Raw genomic sequence first — 11,447 nt, 5'->3', positions numbered from 1 at the left:
TGTCCTCAATTGCATATTTTACGCCAATAACTTATGTAAATCCTTGATTTTTAAGTATTTGGATTGAGGAACAAAGCATGGACACTAATGAGCAAAAAGGAACAAGGCAACTGAAAGAACGAAGAAAAGAAAGCCTGAGGATCGCCTAAACCATTGGGCGAGTCACCGAATGGCCATGTCTCGCCTAATGTTCCAGTGTGCCAAGCCTTGAAGGATAAAATCAAGTCGGCGATAGAAAGGAGAAGTCGATGAGTCGATGAACGGTTCCGCGATGCAGTGTTATATCACCCAAAGTTAGAGAGATTGAAGTTGCTGAAGGCCAAAGCAAAAAGGCGATGGAACTGACCAAAGGGCGGATCGCCTAGTGGATCGATGATCCCGACTTATTGCGCCGAATGGTCCTTCACAGCACAAATTTTTTGGCAACTATAAATACATGTTTGAATTTTTAGTTTAGTATCAGATTTTTAATCTAGCATTCAATAGTTTTCATTATTGTTCAGTTTTTAAGTTAGAGAGCTTAGAACTGAGTTTTAAGACAATGTTTCCTTAGCTTGAAGATTTCCATTTCTGAGAAATTGGAAGTGGGTGTTGAAGATTCTTCATCTTAGACCTTTGTAAAGACAAAATTAATCGTACCCAGTTGATGGAAACACAATTTGATAACGATTTCTATCTTTTATGGATGTCTAGCTAAAACCTCAATTCTTGGGGTGTAATTATTTGATTATGGATTGATTTAGCTGCTGGGTATTGTTAATTGATAGTGTAAATGCTGTTTAAAAGTGATTTCATTCAGTAATTGTGGCTTTATCTAAAGGGTTGTAGTTGCAAATGCAACTCTACCTTCGTGTTTTTGGCTTGCTCGAGAGAGAGGTTTTAAGACCAAGATTACTGATTTGATGGTCTATGGGTATTGGGTTGTCATGGGTTCGTCTCGAGAGAGTGAATCCTAATTCCTCTTCCACGCATTCAGCTCGAGAGAATGAATGGACTAAAGTGAAGGTTGTTCTTAATTGCTTCTTATTGGTGTTCGAGAGAAACCAATTTGATTCGGGGTAAATTGTTCGAGAGAAAGTTTATCCCCACTAAAGTCTAGCTTAGTCACTGATTTACAACAAATTTACTATCAATTGCAATTACCTATTTGTCTACCTTAGCCTACAATCCGATCACATCCCAAGAACCCATCTCTATACTTGCTATTTTCGTGTTATTTGCTGTTGTAGTTGATTATTGAGACCAAACCCCCCTGTTATTTGACACTTGTGTCACCCCAAACTTGAACCATGCTTTTATTCGTAAATCTTTTTACCTATGATTAACTTGAGCATATTCATGTTTTTCTATTAATTCTCAAATACATACCACTCTCTATGGAATTCGACCCCAACTCACTTAGTTGGGTTATATTACTGACTAACAATCATTGACACTTAGTATTGGATGAAGTTTCCTGATACATGATATCAGCGATGGTTTTGGTCGCTCTGGCGGTGTCGCTGTAGCGAGGTGAGGACTTAATTATAACTCTAGAGATCCCCAGTAGGGAAAGATTAGTGTGGGAAGGGGTGTACAAGCCTAAGCTAGCTAAGATCATATCCTCCATTCGGGCTAGAAAACTTGTGGGGCAAGATTGTTTGGCGTGATTAGCTCATATTCACGATGTTGAGGTCGAATCCCCCTTTTTTGAGTCTATCCCTGTGGTGTCAGAATTGAGAGAGCTTAGTGCTCAAATCCAAGGGCTTCTTGATAAAGGTTTCATCCATACTAATGCTTCCCCATAAGGTGCTCCTGTCTTATTTGTTAAGAAGAAGGAGGGTAGTATTAGGACTGACGATTTTATCTTAAGCCATAAATGAGTGGATTGATACCGGAATGACAAGCTTATGGATAAGGAAAGTCCCAATGAGTATACTTGGGTGAAGAAAATTAAAGTATTTTAGTAAGAAAGTGCGTATAAATAGGGTTAGTCATTTGAATTTGATGAGTTTACCTGAGTTTGAGGCGTCGTGTTGATGAAGAGGTTGACTTCGTAGTGATAGTCAAGGTTGATTGAGCGTAATGGTAATAAGAGTTCATGATAGATTGTGACGGGATGCAAATATATAATAAGATTGTTGGTTAAGCAAAATTTGTACAGTAATTATGTCTTCCGAGTATCTAAAGGTTATGGTTTTTCTAATATTTGGTGAGTAACGTGGTTGTATGGAAAGTTTTAAGAGATGGTGGGACACCACTTGAATAGAATTTTAAAGAGCTAGAGTATAGTGGGATGTAGTACAACCTTTAAACAGAGGCGAGAACAAGAATATCTTTATTTTGATTGCAAAGGCTAAAGAGGTATCTTCATAGGGGTAGATGATTGGGTTCAAAGACGCGTGATTTCGTTCGTTTTGTTGTGTCTATGGTAATAGTGTCACAGATCCATCAGGTTGGTCAAAAACTATCGAAAAAGACTTGAGAAAGGAGTGTGCGGACATTAGCTTGAGTGTGATGACAAGTGCTTGGTTTTGCTTTTGAGTCTAGTAATGAGTATGATTGAAATTTTAGCAAAATATATGGTAAGATCGATGGAGATGCGATCAATGATAAACGGAGATCCATAAATTCATAAAAACTTCAAGGTACAACCTAATGTTGATAAAGAAAGGGATTGTGTTATATGGTGGAAATTACAATTCAGATTTTTCATTGTGAGTCTACATTCGTGGTGATGTATTTTGTCAAGGTATGAATTGGCAAGGATTGTATTTGGTATTGAGCATTTGAAAAGACTTACACCTGGGGTGAGTCATAAGTTTACTACTATTGATTGTTAAGTACCTAAGAAAGGTTTCATTTTTAAAAGTGTTGGTTTATAATAAGGTAAAAGGTCGAAGTGTTTATGATGGTTGTTAGTGTTGTGAGTATGACTCACTAGCTATGCTCTAGTGTGTTTTTACTTTTGTGGGTGGATCCCTAGTGGTGGATCAAGGGTACCAAATCCTGCAATGTTCTCCTGGTTGAGTGGGAAGATTAGGAAGATTTGGTTATTTCGAATGACATAATTAGTGTTGTCTTGGAGTTGTTAAGGTATTTTAGTGGTTCTACATGTACCACCTTGCTTATGAGAATTTGTAGAAGAGCTACCATGCGTATTTATGGTTGTTCGGCATTTTTAATATTCCTTTAGTCGTCGAGGTCATGTATCGATTATATATAGTTGAATATGGGGATCATTGGGTCCAATTCTACTGTTCTTAAGAGGTAATCTACAGTTACTAAATCTAGCATTTCGATAGTGTTGTTGGAGGGGTTGTATGCTTGGACATATCCCTCGATGAGTATCTGATTTCTAAAGATCAAATTTGTTATAACTTAAGCTCATGGGAAATTAGGTTGTGAGATGGAGATGTTGATAAGAACTATGATTGTTTGGGTATTATGATTGTGTGTTGGTTGGTTCAGGTTCATCTTTAATTGTGTCGAGTTTGATCTAAGAGTTTTCATGGTTATGTGAGAAAGTCCTTGATAACATGTTGCAGACATGTGAACAATCAACTTCGGTGGTTATAGGGAATAGCTTGTTTGTTAGTTAAGTGTACATACAACAATAATTATCACTCGAGTATTGTGATGACTTCATGGAGGCATTGTATGGGAGGATGTGTAGGTATTCAATTGGTTGTTTTGGGGAAGAAGATTATATCATAAGTGAGACTTAGTTGTGTTAGACAAGAACATTTGTATGAAGAAGAACCGGTTAAAATTCTTGATCGTGATATCTGAAAGCTAAGGACATGCGAGACAAGTATCCCCTGTTGTTCAGCGATTCAAGTACTACTCTACCCTTACTTTAGTCAGTCTTCCCTAGTTATTCATTCGAGGATGAGTGATGGGTAAATTGGTATCTATTGTAACGACCTGATTTCCGTCGTTAGGGAAAAGACAATGAAGAAAGAATTGAGGTCAGAAAACTTTTGGTAGTAACTTGGAACTTCCCAACCTAATCCATATTTAGACCAAATCGGAGTCAGTAAGGTGTAGTAAAATCTGGTAGCAATTGGGTGGTTTAAATATGATTTTGATTACATGAGTAGTTAGATAAGTAGATAAGGAATCCGTACGACATTACAGAATTGAATTCGGATGAGTAGAACTCCCGTAATCGATCTTAGCGTGAACGATATTTTCTGAGAGTTGTTGGTTAAAGGTGTGTTGTGAAATAAGGGTCTTGGAAATTATTAAATAGCTCATTGTTTCATGCAAGCCGCTTTGGCGGTGGTTTTAGTCGCTCTGGCGGTGCCGCTGTAGCGGGGTAAAGGTCGTTCTGGCGGGCCAAATGCGTCTTAAAGTTGTAAATAAACCCAAGATGATTTAATTTTGCACTCTTCGCTTTTTAGAGCTAAGGAACGAACCCTAGGCGATTCTTGACAGTTAGATTTTAACTTCCCAAATCCATTTTTCGATCCGTAGAACGTAATCTAATGGGTAAATATCGATGGGGAAGGGTTTTAATCTAGAATCTATGGTGGAAACAACCCTAATCTGGGTATAGGGATCAAGGTTTGACCTAAGGTTGATATTAATGATTATCATTTGGGTAATTAGGTCTTGATTGTTGATCCTTGCATATAAATTGTTGTTTTGTAGACCTAGAACAAGCGGAAAGAATCCGAAAAGGGAAGATTCAAGTGCCTTAGGGGATTCAAGCTTGGATTCGAGGTAGGTGATGGTTGTGATTTCATGTTATGTGATATATGTTTGTAATTGCTCATTATAATACATGTATGTATGCGAATACTGCATTTTGGATCACCCTAATCGTAAATGAGGATAATTAAATAATTGTATGCCATGAATCACCTCTTGTTGTATGATTGTGAGAATATACATTGTGATTGTGGTTTGTTGAATGGATCGGGTGTTACGTTTCGACACACTAACTTGGATCGGTTGCCACGTTGCGGCATAAATATGCGATCGATTGCCACATTCTGGCATAAATATGGGATCTATTGCCACGTTTCGGCATAAACATTGGATCAAGTACCATGAACCGGTATACTAACACTTTGGGTTTGGGTCCATGAGAGGACCATTGAATTGGGTTCCATGAGAGGACCATTGAATTGTGTTGTGTATCTACTTGTGATGATTACGTTTATGTCTAATGCTGATTGATATTGGAAGACTGTATGTCGCTCTAAAATGATAACCAATGTGTATTATTGAGAACGTGGAATGATATATTGATCCTGAAAAGATGACTAATATTGTATATGTTTGGTATATGCCTGTTTTATAATGTTGCGGTTACTTGCATGTGTTTCACTTATTAGGATAGCCGCGTGATCCTACCAGTACACTGTGGTTGTGTACTGATACATCACTTGCTCTTTCTTTTTTGAGTACAGGGCATCTTCATGTGGCTATTGATAGACCTCAGCTAGGTGACTATTGAGCGTGACTGGATTCAAGGGTGAGTCAGTTCTTTCAGGCTGCCATGGATCTTTCTTGTTTAAGTCCACTCTTTTCGGACTCCAACTTTTGTTTAAGGTGTTGTTTAGTTTCGGGGTTGTACCCCTTGTTCTTAGACTTGTCGTTAGTAGAGTTTTTATACAATGACTTTCCGATTCTAGGGGTTGTTCTTCCACATTAGTTAGGTTAGTTGTTTGTTAAAACCTTGGAGTTTATGGGGACCCCATTTTTATTGTCATTTAAACCTGCTTCCGTATCTTTAAATGTCTTAGTTTTCATATAAAAAAGTTAGTTTGGATTGTAATAATGGTTCTCCCACCTGAGGGTTAGTATGGTTGTCAATCACGACAGTCTGGGTCGTGACACAACATGGGTAAGATGTTGTATCATCATGAGGCTCATAGTGATGGTTGTCAGTTAGAGAAACTCCCAGTAAAGTATGTTTATATATATATTTCAGTTTAGTATTTACTTTCATTACATCCATACATAAGATCATTAATTAAATTATTTTCATCTTAACTTATGGTACATTCAATATATTGATGTCATTCAACCTATATCTTTTCATGATGCATTTTCAGCTACATAGGATCTTAGACAAGCATTTAGTTGAGATCACATCATCTGTTCGTTGGCTTTTGGTGAGACCTCCTTGCTTTCGAAAGACTCTAGTTTTATGATTTATTAGTAGTAGTATTCTGAGGTGTCATGGGTCTTGTCCCAACACCTATCTTTATACAGGAGAGGCTTCATAGATAGAATGTCTTGCAGTATTCAGTTTCAGATAATTTAGTTAAATCTTTATATTTAATGCTCAGTATTTTCAGATAACTTTAAAATTTAATAAGTAATTTTTAAATAATTATTTAATTTTGATTCTTGTGTATGCTTGAATTAGTCTTTCACTTGTAGTCATTCATGATGAGTGTTCGCCTTCAGACCAACAATTGCTCTCAATTATCGTCCACGTCAAGGGTGTAGGCTCTGTTCGTGACATAATTACAAGTCAACCATAAAAAATCATAAAAAATTAAATTAGGCAAAGCATATGTGGCCAGTGTATGCATCAAGTAAAAAGTCTCAAAATCATATCACCGGCTGCCCCATGGCTCCCTGAGACGATTGTGGAACCCGCTTGAACTCATCAACATACGGAAAAAAGTAAAGCTTGGAATTCATTATGTGCACCACTAGAGCTCAGCAATGTATGTAGTGTGGATGTAGTGCAACCCGAAATCATTCTTCGGGCATACAATAACATAAAATAAGACCATTGCTCGGCTAACCGTAACAATCCATATATTTAAAAAAAATTCCTTTCAAGTTTAAAACCTCATAAAATAGTATAATACCCCCGGAACCATATCTCTATAGTAAAATTTATAATTTATAAAGTAAATATCTCTTTTAAAATAAGATTCCAAGAAAATTATACAATTTCTCTTAATATTCTGAACTTTCCAAACCATGCTACTAACACAAAATGGACCTACAAGAGCTCATAAACTGGCAAAAATATCATACGACAACAATTTGTTTATTTGTGGACTAACGATAACTCTTTAATTATGAAAGCTTCTAAAAGGGGGGAAACTCAACCAATACTCTCTCGACCACTTCTAGAGACGGAGAGGAAGAAGAAGAAGGAGAAGAAAAAGAAGGAGGAGGAGGAGGAGAAGGAGGAGGAGGAGGAGAAGGAGAAGGAGGAGGAGGAGGAGGAGAAGGAGAAGAAGAAGAAGAGGAAGAAGAGGAAGAAGAGGAAGAAGAAGTAGAATAAGAATAAGAATAAGAAGAAGGCGAAGGAGAAGGAGAAGAAGAATATGAGGAAGATGAAAATGAAAAAAAAATAAAAAAAAATAAAAAGGCAAAGAAGACGAAGAGGAGGAGGAGGAGGAAGAATGTAGAAGGAGGAGAAGAAGAAAGATGCAGATAGAAGAAAAGGAATCAGACTTGCATTTCGATTTCAATAAAAAAGGCCGAATAAACTTGTTTCATGTAAATTTTGTAAATTCAACTAAAAAGATGGTAAGTAAAGTGTAAGAGCTGACATTATGCATAATTTGTCATTTGTTAATTTATGTTTGGCCCAAATAAAAAAAAAGCCCATAAATAATTTTTATTAAAAAATAAATCTCATCTGTCAGATCAGTCACTTGATGAACGGACCAGATTAAGCTTAAGCTTCTATAAAATGGTCCTCTCTCCATCCCTTAGGGTTGTTAAATATTCTCTACAATTTTTCATCACTGACGGCGGCTAGGGCAAAGAGGTAACTAATTTTTAAACTCCGCTTTCACTTAGTTCTTCTCATTAGGTATACCATCTATGAAGATTTCTATGTTAGATTAGTATGTTTAGGGTCCTATTTTGTATGTTTAATATATGTGATAGTGTGATTTTTTGTGCTTGATGTTTATGTTTTTTAAAAAATATCTAGGGCATTAAAGGAAGACTAGAAAAGATCCTTAGGATATCTTTGTGGAGAAAAAACTTTGATGAATATTTTTACATTGTTAAGGCTATTCATTGACAAAAAAAAAAAAATCAAATAAAGCCCTACAAGAACTCCTAAAAGAAAATTCATTATTTTAATGAATTTATAATAGTTGCACCATCAATCAATTATCCCATAATGCTAATTTGGAAAAGAGCTAGCCATTAATATCATTCTCCAGCACAATTAATTAATGACATATGATCTAACTAATTTATCTTACTTACCCGCTTAGCTTATTACTCAACATGTTATTATTTTTAAAAAGTAAGTTTATAAATAAAAAATTATTTATATAGTTGTACATAATAATATTTATTTTACTTAATTTAGTTCCAAAATAACTTTTTTAGAAAATTATTTTTTCCCAACACAATTGATATTAAATTGAAGTTATTGATTTTTTTCTTCAAACAATTATAAGAGAGATTTAATTAAGCGTTGATGCATATACAATTATTAGGTATTAATTATGGTTAAATAATATTATGTATTTTACTTTTAATTTATTGATTCTTAAAATTAATTATTTAATTATGTGATTCTATTCAAGTAAATATTTACTAATTACTCTTAACTATTTTTTGACAAAATGAAATTTTTTTATGATGAATAATGACTTTATTTTTTATATTTAAGTTCTAAGTATGATTCATTTATAATATATCAATCTACTTAAATAAAAGTAGTAAATGTCAACTTTAGGTACAAACGTAAAATTACAAACCAAATTATAAATGAATTTAATTCACTTTCTTCATTTCTCATGTCTCTAATAAAGGTTAAACTATGATGGAAGAGCTTGATCAGAACCAAAAGATAATGTCATTGAGGCGTGAAAGGAATTTTCTATTGAGGAAAGTTGATATGTTAGAAGCTATTCACAAGGTTGCATTAGAAGCCAAGGAAATGGAAATTGGAGTCCTAAAACAGAAGCTTGACCAACTAGAGAGCACTGTAATATTTTACAAAGGTGTATTTGATGCAACGGAAAGGGAAGTTACACACCTAAACAAGAAGCACCAGGAACAAGACAACAGGCAGTGGAAAATGAAAATGGGTTTATTGTATACAGTGAAGATTGAGTTGGCGAAGATTTCGATTAAAGAGTTGCAAAATAAAGTATCTGAAATGGAGAATAAATTGAAGATTCAAGACAATGCAATTTCTCAAAAGCTTATTAATGAGAACATACAAGTTGGTGAATCTTCTGGTGCAAACATACAAGTTGGTGAAGCTTCTGGTGCAAACATAGATTGATATGCAATTTCTCAAAAGCTTATTATGTTGTTACTTCTACATGAATTTTGGTGACAGTTATTTTTTTTCTGAAGAGAACCTTTTTATTGAACTTATTTAATAGATGTGTAATCGAACTTTTATTGAATTAAATCATTTGAAAAAATAAAAAAATGAGTAAACATAAAAATACAAGGTAAGTAATTGAAATCCATAAACTATAGGTCGTATAATTTCCTTTTCACATATTTGAATGAGAAAATGTTTGACGTTTGTCCATTACAATATTTTTAAGTGTTGTAAAAAAAATTTCAAAAATAAATTTGCTTAAGACTTTTGTGTCACTTCTAATCAAGCAGTATTTTCAAGAAATTATTTTAGAGAATCATTTTTCTAATATTTTTTTTAATACATAATCTATGTTGCCCGGATAAATAATATAAATATTTTTTACCTATTGAAGTTATGCAAATCTTTATTTGTTATATATTTTACAATAATCAAAGGGAAGTGTAGTGCATGAAAGCTCTCATTGTATTCGAAATTCAAGAATAAGCCGAACAAAGGTCTATTTTATGTAGCCTTATAGTCCCTAAATTATTTTGTACTAAAATAATTCTTATAGATCATATATTTGTCTAGATATATTTGAAACATGGTAAAAAAGTATATTTATTAGGTTAAGGATGGTATATCTATATGGATATACTCAAACATCTACATATAAAAAGTTACAACAAGCCAAGTTAGCATTTGACCATAGATTTAAAAATCTAATCTTTAAATATTTTTCAATTCTCAAGAAACTTTAAATATTCTTACCAAGTAAAATGCAGGTCAAACATCACTGTCACCTTTACTAGGCAAGTCAGAACCCAACTACAAGTAATATATTAAATAATTTAAAATAAAACAAGGTGGAAGAAAATTAGACAAGGAGTGGGGCCTTAGTATAGTTATATACATAATGGTACTAAGTATACAAAAATAGCTCGAAAGTTACCAAGAAAGACAAAAATATTTTCAAGAACAAACCTCGACCTGCTGTCATTGGTACAAGAGAATCTACGTACATAAACAAACTATGTACAATAGTTTTTTCTAATCAAAATATAAAATATAGAGACAATACAAAAAAGGGAAAGCAATAAATCTCCAGATGGCAAGAGCTTACCACGATCAAACAACGACGGCCTCATCAAGAGGTCTGGAATCAATGGGTGTCACGACCTAAAAATGAACGTGATGTATGTCACAATCCAAAATGGATGTGATGGCGCTCCTCTTATCCCACAAAAAAAACTTAGCCTAAAACCCATATACTACAATAAAATGCGAAAGTAAAAAAAAAGTTTAACAATAAATAAAAACACAAATAACAATGTCAACTTCATTAAACCATCAAAACCTGATTGTCACGCCATATGCCAATAATGTATTACAACAGCTTTGAAAGGAAACAATCAAATCTCAATGACATTGTCTCTAAAGTAGAGCAAGATCATAAATAGGAGTAAGAGGTTCACTAGAAAGGAAAGCAACTACCTCACAATACTCCATAGAAATCCTCATACAGGATGGGAAAATGGAGTATTAGGAAGATTCAGGCTCGTAACCCAGAAAAATGAAGCAGTAAAGGGTCAGTATCAAACAATACGGTGCTCATCAAACAAACTCATAAACACAAATTCAAGTAATATATAATACGAGTACTCTTAACACTCCAACCAAACATCCACAAATACAACCTACATAAAACCAGTCAAACCTAACATTGCACAATTTAAATAGCTTATAGCTCAACAACACTCTAACAATTTTAGATCAACAATACACAAGATAAATATCATCAATCACAAGTTCAACAGAAAAACACTCACAAGTTCACCACGATAAAGATATGCAATATAATGATAAGCAATGCCAAGTATGGTATTGCATGCCTAACCTAGTGATACACACCCTCTGCCTCTTATTTCGGGACCCATGTTGACATATATGTCCATACATCTGTCATGACGTGCAACATGGATCTGGATAATAGAATCCCTTATGGTGAATGACACATCCCTCGAATAATTACTTTCTATGATTTATAGCCGTAATTTTCAATTGCAACATTCCAATCGTAATACCCCAAAATTTTTAAGTTAAGACCCAAATCATTCTTCATTTGTGAATAAGGTCGTATAGGGTGATTTTTAAATTACCCATATGTGTAAAGTTCGATTCTTTAGTGTGTGAATGA

General features: G+C 34.3%; 1 protein-coding gene across 1 annotated transcript; it reads left to right on the top strand.

Moving 5' to 3' along the window:
* Positions 1-8,749: 8,749 nt before the first annotated feature.
* On the top strand, positions 8,750-9,220 carry LOC125859076 (uncharacterized). Its single transcript, XM_049538809.1, has one exon. The coding sequence runs from the start codon at positions 8,750-8,752 to the stop codon at positions 9,218-9,220; it is 471 nt and encodes a 156-aa protein (XP_049394766.1).
* The last annotated feature ends 2,227 nt before the right edge of the window (positions 9,221-11,447 follow it).

The sequence above is a fragment of the Solanum stenotomum genome, chromosome 3 (assembly GCF_019186545.1).
Source record: "Solanum stenotomum isolate F172 chromosome 3, ASM1918654v1, whole genome shotgun sequence".
Lineage (NCBI taxonomy): Eukaryota > Viridiplantae > Streptophyta > Magnoliopsida > Solanales > Solanaceae > Solanum > Solanum stenotomum.
This window is presented reverse-complemented; position numbering and strand designations above follow the sequence as displayed.

What these genes read in the sequence shown, in the direction of transcription:
- LOC125859076 (XM_049538809.1), top strand. Translation starts at nt 8,750, where the DNA reads ATGATGGAAGAGCTTGATCAGAACCAAAAGATAATGTCATTGAGGCGT.